This window comes from Heliangelus exortis, chromosome 11, assembly GCF_036169615.1.
Source record: "Heliangelus exortis chromosome 11, bHelExo1.hap1, whole genome shotgun sequence".
NCBI classification, from domain to species: Eukaryota; Metazoa; Chordata; class Aves; order Apodiformes; family Trochilidae; genus Heliangelus; species Heliangelus exortis.
The window spans coordinates 18,689,435-18,714,167 of NC_092432.1; the positions used below are offsets into that span (position 1 = coordinate 18,689,435).

At 40.0% G+C, this 24,733-nt stretch overlaps 1 protein-coding gene across 3 annotated transcripts in view; it reads right to left on the reverse strand.

The window, feature by feature from the left end:
* The window catches only part of MYZAP (myocardial zonula adherens protein), a 61,160-nt gene extending 37,711 nt beyond the window's left edge, over positions 1-23,449 (reverse strand). The window contains exons 1-6 of one of the 3 annotated variants that reach the window (XM_071755094.1): positions 22,301-22,546; positions 17,299-17,388; positions 7,829-7,987; positions 4,030-4,122; positions 1,524-1,637; positions 552-704 (exon numbers count right to left, since the gene is read on the reverse strand). In XM_071755094.1, coding sequence (XP_071611195.1) covers positions 552-704; positions 1,524-1,637; positions 4,030-4,122; positions 7,829-7,987; positions 17,299-17,388; positions 22,301-22,384 — 693 coding nt within the window. In that variant the 5' untranslated portion in view covers positions 22,385-22,546. Of the gene's footprint in view, positions 1-551; positions 705-1,523; positions 1,638-4,029; positions 4,123-7,828; positions 7,988-17,298; positions 17,389-19,083; positions 19,104-22,300; positions 22,547-22,880 lie in introns of those variants that run through there. The other 2 variants (XM_071755092.1, XM_071755093.1) reach the window with 2 other exon arrangements.
* Between the last annotated feature and the right edge of the window lie 1,284 nt (positions 23,450-24,733).

Consider the following 24,733-nt stretch of genomic DNA (forward strand, 5'->3'; position numbering starts at 1 on the left):
AAGATCATCTAGTCCAACCCCCCCTGCCAGAGCAGGGCCCCCTAGAGTACATCCCCTAGGAACGTGTCCAGGCGGGTTTTGAATGTCTCCAGTGAAGGAGACTCCACAACCCCCCTGGGCAGCCTGTTCCAGGGCTCTGTCACCCTTACAGTAAAAAAATTTTTTCTGATATTCAACTTGAACCTCCTATGCTCCAATTTACACCCATTACCCCTTGTCCTATCACTGGTCACCACTGAGAAAAGCCTAACTCCATCTCCCTGACACTCACCCCTTACATATTTGAAAACATTGATGAGGTCACCCCTCAGTCTCCTTTTCTCCAAACTAAAGAGACCCAGCTCCCTCAGCCTTTCCTCATAAGGGAGATGTTCCACTCCCTTAATCATCTCAGTAGCTCTGTGCTGGACTCTTTCAAGCACTTCCCTGTCCTTCTTGAACTGAGGGGCCCAGAACTGGACACAATACTCCAAGAACCCTTTACAGATAAGGCCAATGAATTAACAAAGTCCATAATACACAATATTTTTAGGGGAGTTTTTATACCACACCTTTAATTTCAGTAACTGATTTTCAATTTGTGCTGTTTCCAGTTGCTTTTGCTTCTCTCTCAGCTTCTCCATAGATTGCTCATGTGTATGTTTTAAATTCCTTATTTGTTCCCGTATATCAGTGTTCTCCAGGGTAACATCCACTAGAGTTTTCTAGAAGAAGGAGGCAAACCACATATTAAAAATCACAAATAACTTGGTGAACTAATATAGTTAGGAGACTATGGAACAGATAGAACATTTAAGAGTGTCTTGATGTGTCAGTGAAGGGTGAACAGTTTTGCTAGTTTTAACACTTTAAATTATGGTTTTCATTGTATTTAGTCTTCTAGAAGGTATTTCCATGAAGAACATGCTCAGTGAAATCAAGTCCTGAAACACTATATTAAAAAAAAAAAAAAAAAAGGATCGTGGATATTTTCATACAATCTTCCTGTCTTCTCTCCAAGGGTAATGCTATACATATAAAATGCACCAGGCAGAAAAACTGTGACATAAAAGAAAGAAGGAACATTAAGTTGTTCAGCTCAGACACAAGAAGTCTTTAAAACAGAAAATGAATTCCCACCTTTTCCCTCCCCCTGCATTTCACAGGTAAAGTCTCACAAGTGTGCAGCATCCAAATGTGCCACTTCCACTTCAGTGAACCAGCAAAGGTAGGAGGAAGTCAGGATTTTGCACTATTTTGCACAATACAGAATGAATCACATTTTTAACTGAAATTATTTTGTAGAGACATGACTAGTGGCATTAGTTTGCTGATCTGTATTTCTTCATTATCCACTGTTTTTAAAAGTTTTTTTTTAAACATACAGGTGTTCAACCTAAATTAACTGCCTTAGATACCCAAGACAGTACTCCATGGAATTTTTAGGTGTTAGTATCTATATTTGTCATCCATGTTTTATGTATGCTTTTAGATCCATGTCAGAAAAGGCAACTGTCAGCTGTGAAACAGCTATTAAAATATACCTGCAAGTCTATTGATGCTGATGTCAAGGAGCTGTTCATTTCACTAAAGCTATCTAAGGCTGCAGCCTGCACTCGCACATGATTCTCTAAGGATTCCTGATGAGCATTTGTCACCTGAGCAGAAAAAAAAGAAAAAAAAAGAAAAAAAAAAAAAGGTTTTATATCGAGTAATGATTAAGTTTACCTATTCTTTCAAAGGGAGCTACAGAAGATAAACCTCGTGGTTAATTTTCACAGTACTAGGATCCTTAATATAAAGGCCTCAAACCATATCCTTACACCTCAGAAGCAAACAAAGCTTACAATCCAAATATGCTAAAAGAAATAAGGCACAAGTTTCTATGTTTGCTGCTAGTGTTTAATGACTGTAAAAGCAGTTCTTTTTAAAAGGACAAAAGGACACTTGGCAGATGTCTATTCAGAGAGTTTATATAAAGAGAGTCGTCAGACTGTAAAAAGTCACAGAGGGAAAAGCAGAAGAATGCAAGAAATTGTGAAATCAAGAAATGTTTGGGTGAACTGTAGAAAAGCCTTAGTTAAGAAGAAATAGATTAATCAGGTGTATAAAGAACATCAAGAAGACTTAAGAATGAAACAATAGGAAGCAGGTAGAAGTCAGCAGAAAGCTTTGTTATGTGAAAATTTGTTTTTTTCTATTATGCATACACACACATGCTTTAAAGATAAAGGGGGAAAAAAGGCACAAAAGGACATTGTTTAAGAAGAGACCAAAACCAGGCAGTATAAATTAATATGAACCATCCAATAATAAAAAGAAAAGAATTGTCACTAATGGAGGCCAGCCCAGCCTTACATTCTTAGATAGATCAGATTTGTTTCTTGATAAAAACGTAAGAACACTAAGGGACTGATATGGAGAATAATTGTATTTAGTAACCAAGTCACACACAGATTAGGTCAGCACAGGGAGCAGAAGCCAAGTAGTTACTGTTAACCCTACATAAATGTGTGCTCATGTGAAAACAAACAAAGTAGAAATGCTTTGGAAGGATTAAGAAAGTTACAGACAAGAACTAGTGTGACAAAACACACTGCCCAGGGCAGGATATTGGAAGCACAAACTTCAAACAAGCTTTGTGAACAAAAAGTAGTCCTGCAAACCAATGGCCTGAAGCACAGTGATTCAAAGCTGAAGCAAAGAGAATATAAAGGACAGGGTCAATAAACAGCATGAAAGATGGCAGTCAAGTACAATCAAAACCCAACTAAATGAACAATAAAATATTATTAGGTAGAACAACACTAGTGCTTTCTGTCAGGCAGCTTAAGTACTAAAAAAGTGGGCAAGGTGTCTCATAATGTGCCTTTTATGTCAGAAGGAATGCTATAAATTGCTAATTTGCTTCTGAACTAGAGATTCTGTCAGAGCTGGTCAGAAACCCATAAATAAGAGGGATGTTCAGACTCATGAAGGATTTCTGCTGGTCTGACAGAAGATCTGGAAGTGCAGAATATCACCACTGCTACTCAGTAAGTACCAGCAGCAAAGATGACAAAACTCCATCTGAATCAGCATTTGCCAACATGCACAATGGGTGGAGAATTCACCTTGTTGGTATCATGAAGAGTATGTAATACAATTTACAGAAATTTAGCTTTCTTTCCCCTCTCCTCTCAAGTCACAGTGTTTTGGTGGCTTTTTGGGAGTGGTGGGTTGTTTGTTGGTTTTTTTTGGGGGGGAGGGGGGGCAGACTAGTTGCCACAAAATAGAAGTACCAGTTTAACAGCAAATTTAAATTAAAAAATTTAACAGCATGCAGGGAACTGTTGTGTTCCAAACAAGGATGGCAGAAGGGCACAAGTCAGTGTCCCTTGAAGTCAGAGTATGTTTACTTGCCAAAGCTTCATCTGAACCAGAGGTGTGAAAATCAATGTTGAATATAAAACCCACAGCAAGTTTTCAGGGAGATTTTTTAGACCAAAGAACTCAGCAGTTTAATGCAAAGGATATTGCTATGGACTGCAGCAGCTTTTATTGCTAAAGCAGCATGTCAGAAGAAAGAGAGGTCATTGAATGACCATTGAAAGGCTCAATCAAGAGCCAAAAGGTAATTTCTAGATCTACCACACATTAAAGAATATTGCTGAAACTTTCACTATAGTGCTAAAACAAGAGAGTCAGGAAAACAGAGCAAAGTCTGTTGAAATGACCCCAAGTTGCACATTGCTCCTACTTACATATTGTTTGTTCAGCCCACCTGGCAGCTTACTGGGACAAACATCACTAATTGCCAGTATGCATGGACAATCCCAGCAAGATCATTCTTTTATTTCCAATTAATAATTCCACGTGCAAAAAACACCCCTGTCCTACTTTGCCTTCCTTGAGGGAAAAACAAATAGGAAAGCATAGATATCATATAAAACAATTAACTGGTGTGGTTTGAGAAATTATTTCTGTTCTGCTGCAGCAAAAAAAAAACTTTCTGGATTACTGTGGGACTCTTATTCTCATGCTTTCCCTGCACATGAATGTTATACTTACTTTCAGTTCATTTGTAAGCTGCTGTATTTTTCGTTTCATTTCATCATATTCACCATACATTTTCCTTCTTACTTTTTCCAGAGTTGCTCTCACCTGGTATTAGAAAAATCACATGCCTTTATCAAACTTATTGATGATTCTGTTTATATAGCAAATTATTTTTTTTCTATGTCTTTTGTTATTATTTTCAGTAATTTCTTTTATTAAACTACCTTTACAGCCAGATGAGCCAGACAAAACTTGTCAAGACTTGTCTATATAGAGATATTACAAATATCTGAGTGATTCTAAACTTCTCTGAACCCACTTAAACACATGTAAATTAATAATTTAAGAAAGTAATTTCAATTAACTACCCACAACTCATTCTAACCTGAATACTAAAGGATTTAAAATTAATTTGAACTTATAATATTTTCTTTCTGAAAAAACATCCATACACAGATTTAATTCAACTTCATACTTTTCAAGTGGTTACTTAATTTTCCCTGAGTATCCTTTGAAGATAATTTTGGGCTTTAATTTTGGGCTCTTTAATTTAATTTTGGCTCTTTAATTTTGGCTTTTAAGCTCATATCTAGCTAAATATATATTAGCATAAATTTACCTCTGCAATTTCAAATCTGAAGAACAGAGTACTCAATTTTGTTTAAGAACTATGGATGGAAAGGAAAGGAAAGGAAAGGGGAAAGGAAAGGAAAGGGGAAAGGAAAAAGGAAAGGAAAGGAAAGGAAAAAGGAAAGGAAAAAGGAAAGGAAAGGAAAGGAAAGGAAGGAAAGGAAAGGAAGGAAAGGAAAGGAAAGGAAAGGAAAGGAAAGGAAAGGAAAGGAAAGGAAAGGAAAGGAAAGGAAAGGAAAGGAAAGGAAAGGAAAGGAAAGGAAAGGAAAGGAAAGGAAAGGAAAGGAAAGGAAAGGAAAGGAAAGGAAAGGAAAGGAAAGGAAAGGAAAGGAAAGGAAAGGAAAGGAAAGGAAAGGGAAAGGAAAGGGAAAGGAAAAGGAAAGGAAAAGGAAAGGAAAAGGAAAGGAAAAGGAAAGGAAAGGGGAAAGGAAAGGGGAAAGGAAAGGGGAAAGGAAAGGGGAAAGGAAAGGGGAAAGGAAAGGGGAAAGGAAAGGGGAAAGGAAAGGGGAAAGGAAAGGGGAAAGGAAAGGGGAAAGGAAAGGGGGAAAGGAAAGGGGAAAGGAAGGAAAAGAAAGGAAAAGGAAAGGAAAGGTAAAAGGAAAGAAAAGGAAAGGAAAGGAAAGGAAAAGGAAAGGAAAAGGAAAGGAAAAGGAAAGGAAAAGGAAAGGAAAGGAAAAGGAAAGGAAAGGTAAAAGGAAAAGAAAAGGAAAAGGAAGAAGGAAAAGGAAAGGAAAAGGAAAGAAAGGAAAGGAAAGGAAAAGGAAAGGAAAAGGAAAGGAAAAGGAAAGGAAAAGGAAAGGAAAAGGAAAGAAAGGAAAAGGAAAGGAAAAGGAAAGGAAAAGGAAAGGAAAAGGAAAGGAAAAGAAAGGAAAGGAAAGGAAAGGAAAGGAAAGGAAAAGGAAATGAAAAGGAATGAAAAGGAAAGGAAAAGGAAAGGAAAAGGAAAGGAAAAGGAAAGGAAAAGGAAAGGAAAAGAAGGAAAAGGAAAGGAAAGGAAAGGAAAAGGAAAAATCATGCAGGAATTCACCCTGGGTTTAAATGTCATTGCAATCATACCCAGGACACATCATACTCAAGAACACACAGTACAAACCCTAGTTATATGTTTGCCTACAGACTACCTTCCAGCTACACAATTGAAACTCTTTTAAGTTTTCCCTCATCTCTATCAAACACAGACATATTGCAGATAATCTAGGGCCCTAGCTTATCTGCACTATGTCTGCATGTCCTGGAAGAGCATGGGGGAAAACATTAGTAGGGTCTCACGCAAGAGCTGAGGTTTGTAGCAGCTCTGCAGAACACTCACTCCTTCTCAGAAAGAGGAGCACTGACCACCAAATCTATGTAAGGAGCAGGCACAAGCCAACCTCAAACTAACTACCTGCTCCCTTTAGGATGAGAAACACGTAAGTGAGCTGCTGCCTGCACCCCCTGCCCAGTCCCTACCCACACAAGGTGGGTATTTTGCAAGGTGCAAATTTGACTCAGCTACAGAGAAAACTGTCAGCAGTTCTGATGTGAACCATCACTTCTGATCTATTTAAGTCAGCACATCCATGGCACAAGCTGAGGACTCTTTTTAAGACTACTTTTAAAGATGAAACTTCTTTGGCAGACCAAGGGTCACAAATTAGCATAGCTGGTTGGTCTCTTTTCCCAGGCAACTCTCAGCAAGACAAGAGGGCACAAGAGGTCTCAAGTTGTGCCAGGGGAGGTTTAGGTTGGACATTAGAAAGAATTTCTTTACTGAGAGGGTGATCAGGCATTGGAATGGGCTGCCCAGGGAAGGGGTGGATTCTCCATCCCTGGAGATATTTCAAAAGAGCCTGGATGTGGCACTCAGTGCCATGGGCTGGGAACTGCAGTGGGAGTGGATCAAGGGTTGGACTTGATGAGCTCTGAGGTCCCTTCCAACCCAGCCAATTCTATGAGTCTATGATTCTAAGGGCCAGTACTTCCCTTCCCACACCCTTTCCACTTTTCCCTGAAAGGATCAGTACCCTGAACACACCTGCAAGATGTACTGTTCACCTGGCCTGATGTGTTCCTCCATGTCACACACTGGCTGTGAACAGAAAAGGGCAGGGAGATGGTCCTTGGCCCAAGCAATCTGCACCAGGTACCAGAAAGAGGGCACCATGGGGAGCTGGCTCTGGCACAGCCCATGTCACCCACCCTGGGCACCAGCTGAGCAGGGCAGGTGAATTACCCAGGCAGGAGGTAGCTGCCCTCCCTGCAGGAGGGACAAACCCAAACAATCTTGGGGTGGTGAATGCTGGGAGTTACCAAGCTGTGAGTAACAAAGGACAGAAGCAAGTGCTGATATAGCTAGCAACTGGGCAACTGGTGAGAAAACACATAATTACAGTCTCTTAAACTGCTGGCTCGACCCAGTCAGTGTTCCTCCCTTCTACATCAACTCAGTTTGCACTTAAATCAGTGTTAACATGATAACCATTGACCAATAGCTCCCCCTGGGTGGTGAAGGTGAATGGAAAGAGAAGGTCAAAGTATTTGCCCTGGGCTAATTAAGGGGTTATTGCCAAAGCCTGAGAGCCAAGGACTGACAGCCAGAGAGATGCTGAGTTTCAAGCACAGAAGCCAGCAACATCAGAACTGCTTTTTTTTTTTTTTTTTTTTTTTCTTTCGGGAGAGCTTCTGCCAATTATGATAAACGAGCATGCACAGAGAAAGTAGTGCAAAGTCATCCATATTAGGCTGACTATTTTAGGCTGGCCCAAAATATATCCAAGTGATTTTACTATGTCACCTAATTTAGGAGCCTTTTCAAAGCTGGGGGGCTTGGGGAAGCAGAGGAACTCAGGAGACAGTTTATCCTCTCAAGTATCTGCTTACACAGTTTCTTCTGAATCACCTGTGAAATCATGAAGGCTTCAGGAACCCCAAGATCTGTTCAACAGTTTGCTTGCCCAGCCAGCAAGCATTAACAACTATCATTTGGAACAGAGGCCCTGAATCTGGACTGTGAAACTCCCAGGTATATAGCATGCTTTTTTTCCACCTCCAGTACTAACAATGAAGCCTTTAGCTCAGAGTATGTTTCCAGTTCAAATTCAGGTTCCAGGCTAGACATCAGCTATCCCATATATACTCACATCTCTATGTGAATATATGGAAAGGACACTTGACAAATTTTAAAGCTGAAAGGATAACTCACTTCTTTGATGTAATTCATCTCCTCTTTCAGCTGATCAGCTGACCAGCCATAAACCACCATTTCTCTCTTATGGTTGTTGTCAGTCCTGTGCACAACTCCATATACCATTCCGTGAGAGAGCTTCCCTGGAGACATGCCATTTGGTACATGGTAGAGCTCCTTAAAAGAAAAATAAAGAGTTATTTCTAGATCAGTAATAGAATAAAAAAATAACAAAGAAAAATAGAGCGACACGGGGCCAGGAGATGCAATCAGCTATAGTGAAAGCACAACAGTACCTAAGAACACGAGTTCCCAAATGATTTAGGGCCAAACTGTCAACTTTAATGTTTTTGGAAGGAAAATAACCAGTTTATAACTGATGGAGATATCTAATTTCTGTTGGAGGTGGAGATGTCTGATTTTCTAATTATGGGTATAGCTAAAGACAACAGACTGAATTTGTTCAGAGAGGTAGAGGCATGTAAGAGAAAAAGTTATCCTGGCTTATTTTCATTCACCAACATACAGCCCTTTCCTGCCTTCTTTGAGATCTCTGTCAGCTCTCACAGTTCTCTTTCAGCTCTTGCAACCACAGAATTGCTCCTCACCCCCCCCAGGCCTCTACTATGGGAAATATAAAAATTCACAAGTTTAATAAAAACTTCTCAGAAGAAACTAAAATTAAAATATTTTAGGCAACCATAGAATCACAGAATGCCAGGTTGGGAGGGACCTCAAGGACACATTTGGTCCAACAGCTCTAGGTAAGAAAATGGCTTAAGTGTCCTCACACAGAATAAGAAAATATCTGTTTATCTTTAAATGCAAACTTTTCTCTCAAAGCTAACCAATGACCTCCAAAGCAATCAAACACTCATTCCAGGGCTGCATTTCTTTTACAGAAGTTGTAGAACTGACATTTCAAGAGCCAAAGCAAAGCTACTAAACAGCATTCATGTGGGTGTTCCAGTGTTATTAACTACTGTAGGAGGACAAAACTTTGAAATCAGGTTGTGACTGGCAAGTAGAAAGGCCCACATTTATTATTTTAAAGATCTGCAAAATTTTGTAAAACATACTTGTTATATTTCTTAGTTAAGACACTCTTAACAACAGATTCCTCTTACTCATCTCATCAATACAGCTAGTAAGAAAAATATTCATGCAAACAGTAGGAATTATTTCCCTCAGCACGTAAATAAATAACTGCAAGGTCAGATGTAACCACCTGACCTGACTACTCCCCTAGCTCCTAATCAACCCAGAGAAATATGCTTCTGTAACAATCTTCTGAAATGAATCAGACTCCAGAAGTACCAAGTTATCTTCCTGATTACAAAATATGTGACCAACTAGCTTAGATGAACACATCCATATTATGGATTCCATTATAAGGGAGGGGAAAATTATTCTTACCTAACTTGGAGTATTTGCAAACTTGGAACCCAAAAATAGTGACTATTTCTAAATACAAAGTTAGAAAGACACAATCTTGGAAACACAGCTACTGCAGCTTGGTTTTGCACATTGTCTTTGAAAGGCCAATGCTGGGATCAAATCAGTTTTAGGTAGTTTCACTGAATTTCTTTCTCATGTTAGATATAGCAGGATATATGTAAATTTGAGAATATTTACTACATTCATCCTAGAATATGTTTTGTTATTCAGTAATGACACTGCATGGAAACTGACAAACTTGGAAATTCTTAACTAAACTAAGAGTCTAAGCAATGTCTGAACACTCTTTAACACCAAACAGAGGCTGGAAAGATAAAGCCCAGCATCCCATATCCATCTGCATCCTAGAGAGTCTCCAGCCCTCACCAGGAGGACAGTGGTGATGGCATCTCAGTCTGAAGCAGTAGCACTTCCAGTTATTAGCAGCCAAACTAACACAACTAGGGTGATAATGTGGGAATAGATATTTAATTGGGCAAGGAAAAAGGGAACAGGAAAATCTACTTGCTTTGAGAAGAATGGGTAAAGATGGACATTTGTTTTATACTCTGTCTCTCCCATGCAGCACTGACAGATTTTCTCAACATTGTAAGATCTACACATTTTCCTTTACTGTATCCACACATTTTCCTTTACTGTATCCTTAGTAGCTTTTTCCCAAAGCTCTGGGTGTGTGCATGGGAGGGAAACACAGTGCTGACAGCTGAAAAAAAAAACAACTCAGGAAAACAACAGCAAAGCTATAAGCAATTATTAAAAAAAAAAAAAAAAGCCTGAAAACTATTGAATGGAGAAACACTGGGCAACACCTCTACCTATATAGGATATAATTTTGTGCTTTGAAAACATTATACAAACAAAACTTCATATGTTTCATAGTAAGATGTTTCATAGTAATGTACTCTCTGGGGTTTTGTTTTGCTGTTTGGATGCTTGCAAAAAACAAAAACCCCACACCTGATTTTTTGAGAGTAGTGAAAAATAGTTGGTGGCATGAGTAAAAACTCTTCTGTTTGTTGGTTTCCAGAGTTGCAGTTTCTTTGATAGTTGCCCACAGCTCCTCCCATGCATCTGGATAAAGAGATTACATACAAGTTTCCATCTTCCTGATAACCAAATGAAAAAGCATTTTGATTGTTTAGAGGTTACCAAGGCACCAGACACTGAATGCATAAAACCATACCCTCTGCCTATAATTCATTTTTATGAACTGAGCTGCTAAATACCAGCAACTATGAAGATCCTTTGTGCCACCAAAATATTAGCAGAATTGTTTTAAGTACTGTTTGCAGAGTTCTGCATGAAAATTATGACTGAGTTCCTTATTTTAGAAAATTATAAACACATTCCTAAGGAATGCTTTGAAGGAGGGATTTTTTCCCTTCTAACAAAGTCCTATATATTCAGACCAATGGATTTGCAGCTGGAGAATCACCCGTGGCATTTCAATATTTCACAGATGAACAGATTTAAATTTACACCATAATGGGCAGCACATATAGGATTAAGCATGCACAAAGCCAGACTGATTACATGTCTTTTGCAACAACCCTAAACTTGCCTGCTGTCTATATTTGCACAAGCCTCCCAAGATGCCTTTGTCACTTCTGTTTCAAAAGATTCTGATTCAAAAGAATCTCCATCATTTGTTGAGTGTTCTGGTTCTACTGTGTGCCACTTAAAATACAGGATGATGCTTTTACCCTCTTTTTTTTTTATTATTCCTCCTTCTCATCACAACTCCCAGGCAAGCACTTGTTAAAGCTTCAGTACAGCTCTTGCTTGATTTGAAACTCTGTGAACCAACAGGTACACAAATAACTGTTCTCTTATTTCTTTAGGTTTTTCCTGTTGCTGTTCTATTCTAGCTATGCTTACCTTTATTTCATCTATTCTCTGACAATTTTCAATATCCACTCAATGACTACTTATTTCAGGGCTCACCATATTCCCTGACAAAAAAGGGCCAACACGATGCCATCTTCTCTTAGAGAAGGGGTTACAGTCAGAAACTTTTGCTTGATGCAGGCTTGAGAGGTGGATGAGTTGCTTTGCTTGTTGACTATGTTTTTAAGACACCTTTGCCTCTAAAGCAGGCTTTGCTTAACAGCTCAGTTCTCAAACTGCTCCACAGAACTGCATCACTAATTAGGCATTGAGTAAACTTCCTACCAGTTTGTCTCCTTTTTTGAGCTACTTCCACCCATCTTTTTCTCCCTTCAGTGGTTTTTTCTTTTCTGCCCTGTCCTCTGTTTTTCCTCTGTCATATCTCCTCGGCCCCATGTTTCCTCTTCCACAAATCCTGGATTTTCCACATCCCCAGGAAATGCAAAATGTTTCTTAAATCAAATACTTTTAATTGTTTTCCTTGCTGTCCCATACATATCCAGCCTCAGGACTCAGATATTTTTCTGAGGTCTTTGCCTGTCTCCACTCTAATCTGCAGTGAGGCAAACTATGATAACAGAATAAGTAAATACATGCAAGTATTTAGGGGCAAGTAAATACTGCAAAGCTAACAAGAAAAGTGCTTGAAGATGGAAGGTTTCAATAGGTGAGTTAACAGTTGCTGTTTGAGGTGAAAATACCAGCCAGCTCCAGAGCACAGGGAAGTTCTCACTCCCCACCTGCCTATGCATTTGCTGCACCAGAACAAGTCCAGTTGTTGTTCTCAAAGCCCCAGGTTGTTCTCAAAATCCCTTCTGATGTGAGCTGCTGATCTGAAAAGGCAGACTTTGCTTAAGAAATTTGTGAATATTTCTTTGGACCTCTAGAGTTAAATGACAGTCCAAGGTAACACCAAGAACATGTCATGTTGATGCACATGAATACTAAAGCAGTTTCCAGGAACACCTTTTGCCTACGTTGCAGCAACAGTCATGTTGCACTCTGTGTGGTCATACAGCACCTACTGAAGAAATGCAGACTGTGTTTACTTAAAAAATAAATATTTAAAACAAAAGCCTACACCCCAAGGTTGCAAAAGACTTAATGATTGCTATGCATCCTGTTTATGTCTCTCTCCCAGGAAGCAGCACAAGTAGCATGAAGCAGGTGAAGTAAAGACACTATAAAAACAAACCCTAAATATGAACCTGCTTTTTTTTATTGCAGATGGTTTTATTTGCATTGTGTAAATAACACTGAGGGATGATTTGCCACCTAATCTACCTCCATCACTTCTCAAAATGAAAGCCAGGTACCCCCCATACTTAATATTTTTTCCCTGCCTCCAAACTAGAAGCAGAACAGAAGTTACCTTATTTTGACAAAAACCAACATCTATTTAGCACAGTTCTGGATTTAGTACTCATTTGGCCTTACTTTTTTGCTAAATTATGATCTTCTACTTAGCACAATTCTGGTTTTAGTACTCATTTGGCCTTACATTTTTGCTAAATTATGATCTTCTGTTTATTTATTATTACAAGTTTTAATTCTACATAAAGTAAATTCACACAAACAGCTTGGCCTGATCTCCTCTCCTCACAGGAGTTAATCCTGTCAGGATCTTTCTCTTTTTCACCTACACCACCAAAAAACTCTTCCCCAGAACTGTATCAGTTAAGTGAGGGTATATCTTTTCTTCACTTCACTTTTCTTCACATTTGGGAATATATAAATAGTGTTAAATAGTGTTAAAATGGGGAAAATATGCCAAGACAAAGACAAATTGTGTAATACATTACAATGTTTAAGCTCCTTAAAATGTAGTATTTAAGAGCCTATCTCAAAAAATAGAAGAGACAGGCATTATACAAAGTCATGTTCAGAATCCTAATGTTTATAAACTAAGAAACTAAGGTACAACAAATATAGCAGTGGAATTCTTTCTGTAGAGAGCACTGTTCTTCATGAAGGAATTGCTTAATTAGTACATATCAAAAATTCAGCCATTATTTCTGGAGAGGCTGAGAGAGAGTAACATCTGCCACCTGTAGTAAGTAAACTACATTTGTTATGACACAACTTCTGCTATGCTGATGGGAGTGGGCTGGTAGCAGCAGATCAGCAGGGAAAATAGGTACTGTCCTAGATTTAATGCACACAACAGCCCTGTCTTCATTGCACTTATATTCTTTGATCCAGGCCTGACACCTTTCTGCTTGATTCTCTCCATCACATACAGGCACAAATTTGCCTTCTGGCTTCTTCACAGCCTACTTTTTTTGCTGGGGAAAAAAATGTTTGCTATGCTTCTGTATTCCTGCTTAAGAAGCAAAAAAACTTTCACCTCTTGGTTATGATGCTTTAAAAAGAAGAAATTAAAGAGTTTGAGGATATATAAAGCCAAAGTACCAATTACAGTTTAAGACTAAACACTGTTCGAGCTCTGTTGAAAGCCACAAAAACAGGCAAGTGTCACAAATATCTACAGTGTGATCTCATTTTCATTCTCTTGTCCATGAGTACAAATGAAAAAGAAAAATCTGACTGTGCTTATCTCCCTGTTCTGCCATCAAATGCTCAGCTGCAGCTTCCAGTGACACTTTAAATTTAGCCATGACAGTGAAGAAAGGGACCAATGGATAAAAATAAGCCCAGTCCCAAACAGGGACAATACAATTCTCTGGTAGCCTTTTATTATGCAAGACAAGGCAGGCTTCAGGACATGCAGATTTTGCATACAATCTGATCAACACAATATTCCTTTGTACTTCATGGTGAAGTAAACAGCCTCACACTACTGTAATCCATTGTCTATCATTAACAGAAGTAATGCAACAAAATCAAGAGAGTTTCAGATTCCCTCTCTAAGGGAACAATTCAGTGATATCTAGCAGAAGGCATTAAGCCTGTAAAAAGCCAACAAACCAACCAGCTTCTCTGTGTGACTTCACTTCTCCTGTGCTCCTTTCAAGGTATCATAGCCTAAATACAAATAGAAAAATCCAACCTGACACAATGGACAAAAAAATTCACTCCCCCTTCAGTTTTTGAGGTCAACTTCTAACCATGTACCATCTGCCATCCTTTCACACAAGATGGGGAGAGGCCATCCTAGTACAGAAATGCCTGCAGCAATTTTATTGCAACGAAACAGCCCAGCTCCAACACTCTTTTTATTCTCTTGCACTGTTTCCTTTTCATTTCCTGGATGCACAACAATAAAAAGTCCAAGTCAATCTAGAAACTTAATGCATGGATACAGATATAATGAAATACAGCATACATTTTCTGCTAAACTTTGACTACAATGAAAAAAGGTACCAGCTGCTAATATAACCAATAAAGAATCAGTTCTGCCTTGACAGGAAGCTCCAAAACAGGTTATTGGAAGAATCAGCACCAGCAAGAGAACTGGCTGATTTTGCAACTGAAACATCTCTTAATACTAGAAACACACAGAAGAGTAACAAAGAGCCTGTAAACCACAGCTATGTCACATTAGGGCAGCTCAAAATCACCTCCTCCTATTGAAAGATTTGAAAAAGGAGATTAGACCCAGTTATCATGCCATGGTGTATTTATAGGTTTCTGGCATTCCCTCTGACACAGCAAGGTCCCAGCTCTCCTCCCAGCCAGCAGCAGGCAGAGGCAGAGAAGAGTCTCTCCAGCACTTCTCCTGCCCAAAGAGGAGCAGCCTGGCAGACAGACTCAGGCTGCCAGGTCTGCCTGCATTATCCAGCAAAAAATGTGCAATCCCAAAGATTACCCTTGAGGTTCATTTCCATGAGTCAGACTAATATATTTTAAATACCAAAACCATTTGCTGTTTTCATTAATTTCCATTTTCTTAATACTCAAGAGTTTAAGGACAGCACAGAACTCCAGATTCCAAGAGACCTGCTGGTACATTTGATTCTTGGTGAAGCTGTGTTTTTTAAGCTTAAATTGTAAAGTAAAAGGCAGAAATTGTAATCATAAAAGGCAGAAATCAGCAGTTCCCTACTACTCCCTGTTTCCAGGAAGCCAGCACAGTTCCCACAGGACTGTGTGAAGATCATCTAACATTTGTAAAAGCTGTAATTCTCCAAGTGCTTTGAAGAATTACATCAACATGGGTAAATCAGCAGAGATACTTTATATTTTTAAATGAATTTTGTAGTAAGATAAAAGTATGAGCCTGGTGTGCACAGTAAGCTCCTGTGTAACTATTCAAATACACAAAGCAATGCATGACATAGGCATTAAAAACCTACAGGTTTTGTTTTAGAGATATGAGGAAAAAACAGTTTGTAACCAGTGATTTTTTTTGTAGCTGCTTCTATACACTGTGCCTATACAGTCTGTAGAGTTTTTTTTAATTACACAAAGACCAAAAAATACAAGTAGATGGCTAATTACTGTGTGGTTTTTAATTGCTAAATTAAAATGATGACTAATTAGATTGACCTAGGTCCAAAGGCTGTATGTATGGTTTCTAAGTCTTTTACCTGTGTAAAAGTACTGAACTTTAGAGAACTACTCAGAACATACAATAATTAAATGTATTTTTGGTCTCAAGTGAAAGGGACCCATCTCTTAAAAAAAAATCCCTGTGCAATATAATGGAATGTAAGATAAGCACAATAATGTATTTATTACCTTCCCTATCCTCTTCTTAAGATTATGTAATATAAAACCCACTTGGATTTACTTGTATTATGGTGGAAATACAGCTCTCATTAAATAAAAGGACCCACAGAGGAAACAGTTGGTCACATAAGAAAGTTAATACAAATTGTCCAAGCCCTAAACATTCCCACTTCTTTCTTATTATTACACTACTCAGCACAGTAAAGTGAGTGAGTCATGAGTCAGTATCTATCCTCCTCAAAAGTAAATTTACATGACTCTTAGGGCAATGGGCCCTAATTAGGCCAGCCTGAGGGTTGCTGCAACCAGATACAAACTGACAGTGACTGATGGAGTAAACAATGGGGGAAGCTACTCCTAAGTGCTGCAGCTAAACACCTTCGTACAAATTAATACAATAATTATTCCTATTTAATAGTGCCCCAAATTTATTTTGCATTAATCCCTCTTTAATCCCTTCTGTTAGTAAAATTTATAGATCCTTAAGGATCTATTACTCTGCCAGAGCAGCATATGAGAAGCTGAATGTATACAAAATCCCAGCACAAGGAATTTCATAAGGAATATTCACCTTGACTATTTTACTTTGCATTTATTTTTATTGCTTTAAAGTGTTTGTCTTTCTGAGTCCTTTTACAGTTACCTTCTCTTCTGAGTAGCACTCAGAAATTATTTCAAATACATCCTACTGTTATTTTGCTTCCTATTGTCATATTGCTAATCAGATGAATTTAGTCTGGTAAACTCAGCCAACTGCTTGTTTGATTTCAGCTTATCAAAGTGTAAATGTGGTGAATTTGTGGAACCTGTCCAGCTTCCCTTTTTAGTCTCCATCCTAAGACAAACAACACATCATCTATTGCTCTGAAACATCTCTTAAAGAACAAGTCCTACACCAAAGCAGCTGTTAGATTTTTGTGTGCTACATGCTTCTACAAAATAATTGCCCTTCTGAACCACTCTGTGCACATGATCTTGCAATCACTTTCACTTCAGAACAATCTTGAATTCTTGATTTTGTATTTCTTACTAGTACATCACCTACTACCAGAAGCAGCCAACACAGCAAGACATCTAAGTCCTTAGCAAGCCAGCCCCCATACACTCTAAGGCTCATATTTTACACACTGTTAAGCTTACATAGAAAATAAAATCCCCTTCAGATGCAGATCAAGATACTGTTTCATGCAAGACCCTGCTCTTGAAAGCATCTTCCTACCCTTTAATACATAAATATTAAATAATCAAGTCTTAAAGGTTCCTCAGTCAGGAATCACCTCCCATCTCTCTGCTTTCCTCTACTACTGTCCTATTTTCCATGCAGATTTGCTATCCCCAGCTGCAAGATTCAGGTTCCAAGCTCCCAGCTGACTTGCTCAGCTTCCACATATTCTTCAGTCTTCCAAGATAACTGGGCTTTGGACTCCCAAAACAAGTAATACTACCTTGTGGGGATGACAATTATTTACTCCTTGCTTATACACAATTTAAATTTGAACCTTAAAACTTACGTTTTTCTTTCTTTCAGGTTCCTTTGCTCCCTGTTCAGGCTGTGAGCCTTCATCAGGTGGTACTGTCAAGCGTAACCTACAGACATTCATCTGAAAGAAAACCAAAGGTTTGCTTTAAGATTCAAGTGCTACAAAAAATTATGCCAGTGACTTGCTTTACAGAATGAATCACACAAACAATCAAGTTGTGTATTGCTATTTTCTACCTTCTGCCACGTAGCTGGCAAAAGATTGGTTTTTAAAGGTTGGAGGGGTTTTTAGCTGGCAAGAAATAATTCAAGGGCACCCCCATAATTACACACCTGAAATAGCAAAAATCCATTTCAATAAACAACATCTTCTTATGTACTCAGAAATGACATTGAGAGCTAAGATAACAGAACAATGAACATAATTTTCTAGTTTCTTAGTACTGTTTGCAGATTTGGTATACTTTTAATCTTCAAAAGGGATTATTTAGAAACACAAAGAACAGTCTGGAATGAATGCTCTTTTCAGTATATATCCAAGTATTTGTTCCAAGGATACTTCTGTACTGCAATTCCACTTAATGTGAACAGGAATATTTTTGAAACCTGATACATAGAAGTTGAGAAAATTAAACTTTAAATGATTCAGAAGAAATTTAAAATGCATTGTAGGATCTCAGAAAAGTCATTCTCTTGATGAGGAAACAAGCCAATAGGTTTGATAACTTCCTATCCCCAACTGCAGTTTGCCTTGCTTTTGTCAGAGAGATCTTTGGTGTAAAGCAGCACATTTCATACATGAAACTTGGTTAAAACTTCCAGTTTTAGTTCTGTTCATAAGATATTTTTGTGGAAAACAAGCATAAGTCCTAAACAGAACATAGCAAATACTTGAATGATAGATCTGTCCAAATTTGGAGCTGCAGGATACCTTCCTGTGAAATCCCAGCTGTTCCTTGACATCAAACAGGGGTCCTAAAGCTCTTCCTCAAAATGTCTAAATTACCTCTTATGATTCTTCTCAGCCATCACCTCTGTTCTTGACCTCATTTTCAAGACTTTACAACACAACCTCCTCAGAGCACCACTATTCAGAATCATGACAAGAACTCCCCTTTTTCCTGTTTCCAACCAATGGACCTTTCTCAACTTTTCAAACAAGATTTAACTTTTCCTACTTCCCAAGCAGGAGCAATTGGAAGAACTATCTGCAAATATCTGCACCCTTTTCACCATTCTTCTTCCAGCCTTTCTCTAAATTTGTTGAGACAATATTAAAAATGCTACAATTTAGTTATCAAGATATATTAACTATAAAGTCCTCAACTTTGGACCTCATTGATTCATAAGGTAATTAATACCACATTTTCTCACCTATTTAATTTCAATTTCCCCTTGCTCTTTTTTCCCATTAGGTTAGTCTTTCCTCTTAAAACAAACCTGTTTACAACAAGAAGGGAAACAGAGCCTGGCATTTCTCCATGGAGGCAAACAAAGGCCAGATCCATAAATAGGAAATAAAACTGAATTTGTGCAGTGCAGGGAGTGATAGATGAGGCCAACTTTTTCCTACAGTGATTTCAAATTAAGGAAAACTGGACTAAAAGGAATGAAAGGCTTGTTAGGAGAAAACATGAAAAATACCTCAAACAAATAGAAGCATATGATCCTCACTCACAGTTAAGAGAAATCAAGCTGTGTATGATTCTCTGGAGCTGGCAAATGGCTTGCCTGTTAGTCAGTGTGGGACTAATTATAGTCAATATATTGACAGATTCACAGTGCAGTGATTGTAAATAAGTAATTATTGCTGTACCTGTACACCAGTTAGTGAGTCATGTCTGCTTGTCACATTACAGCAGCTGATGTGATTCAGGGTTAGTATGAAGGAAATCACAGAAGCCCAGCATAGACAGCAGTCAAATCATAACAACTAGGTTGGAAATATAAATCAATAACAGCAGTTTGTCAAGACTATAATTTAAACTGGTTCTCTTTTCACACTGCCCTCTCTATTAACCCCTGGAATCACTTTTTTTCCCCCCCACAATTCCTCACTTCCATGCTAGCCCCTTACTTTTAAAATACCTCAAATGAGCATCATATTTTTACCAGTATTTCTGACAAGAAAAAAGTAAATTAAGTGTTAATGGTCTACTTCACAGCCTGTTGCATGCAAATGCCAAAAATAGGGTGGCACTGGCAATCATTTAAGGATTCCAGACTTGAAGTCATGCCCAGTGAGGCTCGTACAGCAGTGGCAGAGTACCACCCAATTCCTTGCTAGAACAAACTTACACAGCCTGTACTCTTGCTATTGTTTTTAACAATAGGACTTCCTCAGCATCCCTGGGGAAACAGCAGCAAACCTGTGGTAAACCACAAAAAAAGAGGCCATTCACTCCTGCTCCTTCTGGGCAACAGATGATGCACTCTACCTAAGGACATAACCACAGACCAATCTCTTAAAATTCAGGAACACTGTAGAGATTGGAAAGGAAAAACAACAGGCACTGCTTTTTCCTCTAACCTCCAGAAGCTGTTATGAATACTGTACTTATACTGTTATTGCTATGCAGTGCTTCCTGGAGAAACAATACTTTGTACCACATTGTTGGCAAGTTTATTTGATGAAATGAATGAGCAGACTCACATGGAAATTGCAGCAAGCCCTCCTCCAGCAGCAAAACACTGCTGCAGTGATGCCTTAAAATGGAAATGAAATTGTGACAGGAAGATCCTCGGCTCAGTGCCAAACAGTGGCAGAATAACGTGCAACAGAGGATGAAGGAATAATTTCCAAAACCAAATTGGGTTAATGCAGAGAAGAAGTGGTGAGGAACATGAAAGAGAACTCCCCTATCAGGGAAAAGGCTGTGATTCAGTTTCCTTCAACAGCTGCCTGACAGTAAGAACAAGTGAGGAAAAATAGAGACTGACATGGCTTCCATTCCACCTCTATGCCATTGACATGAGAACTTTGTGGGCATAACTTTAAAAAAAAAAAGAAATACTGGGTAGAAAAAGAACCAGCTATCAGGTTTTCTAGACTACCAGATTTTAGTTTGATTTGCAGCATCTGTAGCTTTGAGAATTCAACAATACAAGTAAACTTGAGACAAATTTTTATGTTTGCTCCTGTTTTTTTGACACCAACAACCTACAAGCAGCACTTTTGAAGTTCACCTGACATTATCTGTGAAACAAATACGCAGAGAGGAAAACAAAGACTGACAGGTTCAGCCCTGCACAGCACTGGACAGCAAGTTTGCTGAGTACAATGGAAACTGTAGAGGTGAAGCCATGCTCTGTTACCAAATTTCTAAGAGGGCAGTGGAACAGCATAAGTGACAGCTACTGCAGTATGGCTGCTAAGAAAAAAGCCAATGTAGGTTCACTAAAAATGTTAAGAATTCATGGCCCAGATCCAAAATTCACATTCATGTTTACCATTCTACTCAAAACACTCGGGTGCAACTTAAACCAGATGACAGATTCAGTTTGAGTGTAGCTCTTTAGCTGCTTCTTCCTCCCTTCTAGAAAACAAAGGACCCAGAAAGGCATTGATCATAGTAAACTATGTACTGAAATAATTAGAGAGCTAGCATTAAAATAATGAACAGTGTTCTTTATAGAATAACAGAAGTTACTAGTATGGCAATGGAAAAACACAAGCTGTTCTACTAACACCCAGTCCCATCCTGAGGTTTTCACATTGTTCCCCATAGGGAAGATGTGGTTCAAATCAACTTTAGAGTTAACATCACCAGGATTTAATATTGTTGATCTTTCTAATGTCTGATAATAAAATGGTTTGGGGACGACATGTTTGTTGAGTAACTATTTTCTAACCTGCCACCTCAATGTCTAAAAATCACTCCCCTCTGCCTAAGATAGAATGTTTTAAACCTTTGAAGGTGCAAGCAGAGGAGTAGGTGTTTTATTGCAGTTAGTCCTGAAAAGCATAGAAGAAAATACTTTCTTCAGTCATTTATCTGTTGATTAGCCTGCTCCATTTATTAAAAACCTGCTATGAGATTCCCCATACAATTAAAGGGCACTTTTCCTGGGACCACAAGTACACAGGAATGTGACACACGTCTTTCATTTATTCAGCAGTTACCCTGTCTTCCTCCCCTCTTTTGACAGCTCATGGTAAAGGAGTCACATTTCACTTAAAAAAAAAAAAAAAAAAAAAAAAAAAAAGGAACAGCACCTTCCCAGTGGGTTTTATTTGCAAATTAGTCTTTTACCAGTTTCCTAAGTGAATGTATCAAATAAAGTTCATTTTATAAGGTCCTCAGCAAATGCACTACTTTGGGGATGGAAATAAAAGAATTATCACTTAAACACAAATTCTCTTAGCTTTAACTTCTTTAAGAAATACTAAACCAGGAAAACTAAACGGGAACATGGAACACATGTAGGGAACCTAACTGGTTTCCAAAACATCTTAATTATTTCCACATATATTATCTGCCAGAGTTTTAACAACTTCACAGAAGCATTTCTTAACAGATGAATCCATCGTTATTATATATCCCAAATACAGAAATTCTGAGAGAAAATTCCAGGAAATAATATTTCGGTTTTGAGGAACTGATATGAAGAATAAAGCAATATTGCCATCTAAACGATTACACTGAGCTTCCCCATGACAGATAACGCCTGGAGAGGGAAGTTCTCAGCTGTAAATATTGAAGCACATTTCAAGGAAGGAGGAGGAGGAGGAGGTGTCCAATACAAGCACACATTCCTCGCAGGTTTCTGGAAGAACAGCCAGGAACCAGCACTATCAAAACCCCTGCAGGACACCCCAAAAGCTCCTCATTTCCCTGCACCTACTACGCGCAAAAGGATGTTCTCACAAACCACGAGCTTCACCTGAGAACACCAGAAAACAGCAAGAAAAGAGCAGAAAAAAAGCGCTCCGCAAGTAAACTATAAGTGGGGTTATTAAACCGCCGCGACACCGCCCGCGGGACCTCCCCGCCGCTCCCCCCCAACACTCCCCGCCGCGCTGCCCCGCGCACCTTCCGCCGGGCGCGGCCGCCGTCGCCGGGCGACCTCCGGGGGGTGGTGGCGGTGACCGTCAGCCCCGAGCTGTAGCGCAGCATCCCCGCGGCCGCCGCGGACTACGGCTCCTTCCCTCCCTCCGGCCGGCGGAGCCGCTCCGCCCCCGCGCACATGGCCGCGGGCGGCCGCAGGGGCCGGGCTGTCCCGGCAGGGGCGGGACGGGGAGAGGGGAGCGGGGCTCCGCGGAGGGCGCTGCGCTTCCCCCCGCGGAACTCGCGTCGCCGCCCTGGCACTTGTGCCACCCAAGTGCCCGGTTTCCTCGCGTGGGGACAAACTGCGCAAAGTCGCTGTGGGACGCAGCGAGAGATTTGTCCTTGGGACGCTGAGGTCCCAGTGCAGAATGGCATTCCCGCTGCTCCCGGGAATTTTGGGTGTTGAGGGTGCAGCGCAGGGAGGGGGAACTTTGAGAGGAGATCCACAGCGGGGTCCAGGCGTCACTCAGCCACCTCGGCAGCGGTGGGAATTGCGGGCTAAGGCTCGAAAAGGAGACCACGTCCACATGGCCGTGGAGACCACGTCGTGTACTCCGGGACCCACCTCTGAGTGCTCCAAGCAGAGAGTGCCATGTGAGAGCTGAAGAGTCCTCCCCACCTTCCCACAGCTGCAATTCGCGGGAGCCACGCAGGGCTGTCAGGAAGCCGTGCTCCAGGAATGGTACCAGACCGATGGGAAAGCACGGAGATGCCCGGCTGGGGCGAGAGGCACAAAGCCGGTGCAGCTCCGTGCACGGGTGACAGCGTAAGCCCGAGTGCCAAAGGTCCAACAAGGAGGTGATCCTGGTGCGCTGGAGTGAGCTGGCCCCGAGCCAGATTGCAGGTGTGGACTTCAGCATTTCAGATGCTCAGCTTTTCCGGGATCTGGGCTCCGGTAACACCGAAACCCAACACCTCTGTCCCTAGGCCTGGGCGCACACACAACTTCAGCTGCAGCTTTGTGCAGCTGTCGTGAGCAGTCTGTGCCTCGGTAATCAAAGGAATTACAACCAGAGGAGATGTTTTGTTTGAAACAAATTGCAGAACAAATACCGATAACAGCATCTTTGTAACATTATCCTCCCTCTCCATGTAAATATCTTGAAAAAATTAAGACCACAAGATGACATAGTTATGGGGATGCAATGTCTTTGCCCATTAACGATCATGCTGCTATGGCTATATTGGAGAATGCTGGGGAGAGCAGTAATTTGCATTGGAAAAATAGAAACTGCACTGAATTACAAGTGCTTTGCTCATGGTGTTCAATATCTCTCCTCCCTTCTGCCTCAGTTTCCTGTCCCCAGGGCAAGACACTGAACTATCAACATGTCAAGGACCTGATGGGGAGAGAAAGAAAGCATTGCCCAGGCCCAGATGAATCAATGAATGCTCTGCATTTAGCATTCAGCTTCTTCTCTGTTGCTTTCTCAGCCACTATTCTCTTCTCCTGAAGAAGGTAATGCAGCCCAAGGCAAAGGAGATGGAACAATGACTTGTATTTGGAATTCTCTCAACTCAGGATAGGCTGCATGTTGCATGATGTCTTTTGTCTGAAGGTATCTTGTGCCTAGAAACAATTGTGTTTCCATATGAATCATCCACTGTCCTAACTCTGGTTGCAATGCTGCTTTCAGAATTAGTTTGCAGGTGCAGAGGTTTATCTTCAACAAGAGGAACATGTTCCTTCACATGCCTGTCACCTACTGGCTGGGCTGTCCCTTAGCTGTGATCATTACTTGTTCCTGGTCATTCTGGTGAAGAGAAATGTCTCTATTTAAGCTTTATTATGCAGCCAGCTCCTGGCCTTTGTGGCTTCAGCTGGGAAGGAGTTCACACACCTGTGAGATTCTCTGGAAGTGAGAAGCTGTGCCTTCTGGTCTTCATTCCCCTCTGGGAAAAGGTGTGCACAGAAGGCTTTTTATAGTCACTGCAAGGCACTGCTTTTCTAAGAATAGGCACAGAGACTAAACTTCTGCCACACTATAGGAAAAGGCATTTCTTCCTACATAATATAGCCTGAGAGATGGCAAAATTATCAGTTCTGTGGGAAAATTTGCAAGGTCTGCATCAACTTCGAGAATTTTGGTAATTTTGATGGAAATCTCATTGCTGCAAATGAGGAAAATACTTCCTCAAGAATAATACAAAGACTGATAATACAGAGATATTTTCTCCATTTTGTCTACATTCCCAGCAGCTCTCTTTGAAAATAGCAGCAGGCCATGTCTAGTGGATTTACCAGTATCTTTGAACAGGTGTTATCTTCAATTTTTGGGCACATTCTCAATGTAAAATCCTCCAAGAAAGAAAAACTTGCATGCACAGTAATTTGCTTCATTTTTTGGGAAACTTTATGAATCATTTCCTTCCCTCCAGTCAGCAAGCTGCACAAGTGTAGTGAGGAGCCTAAATTTT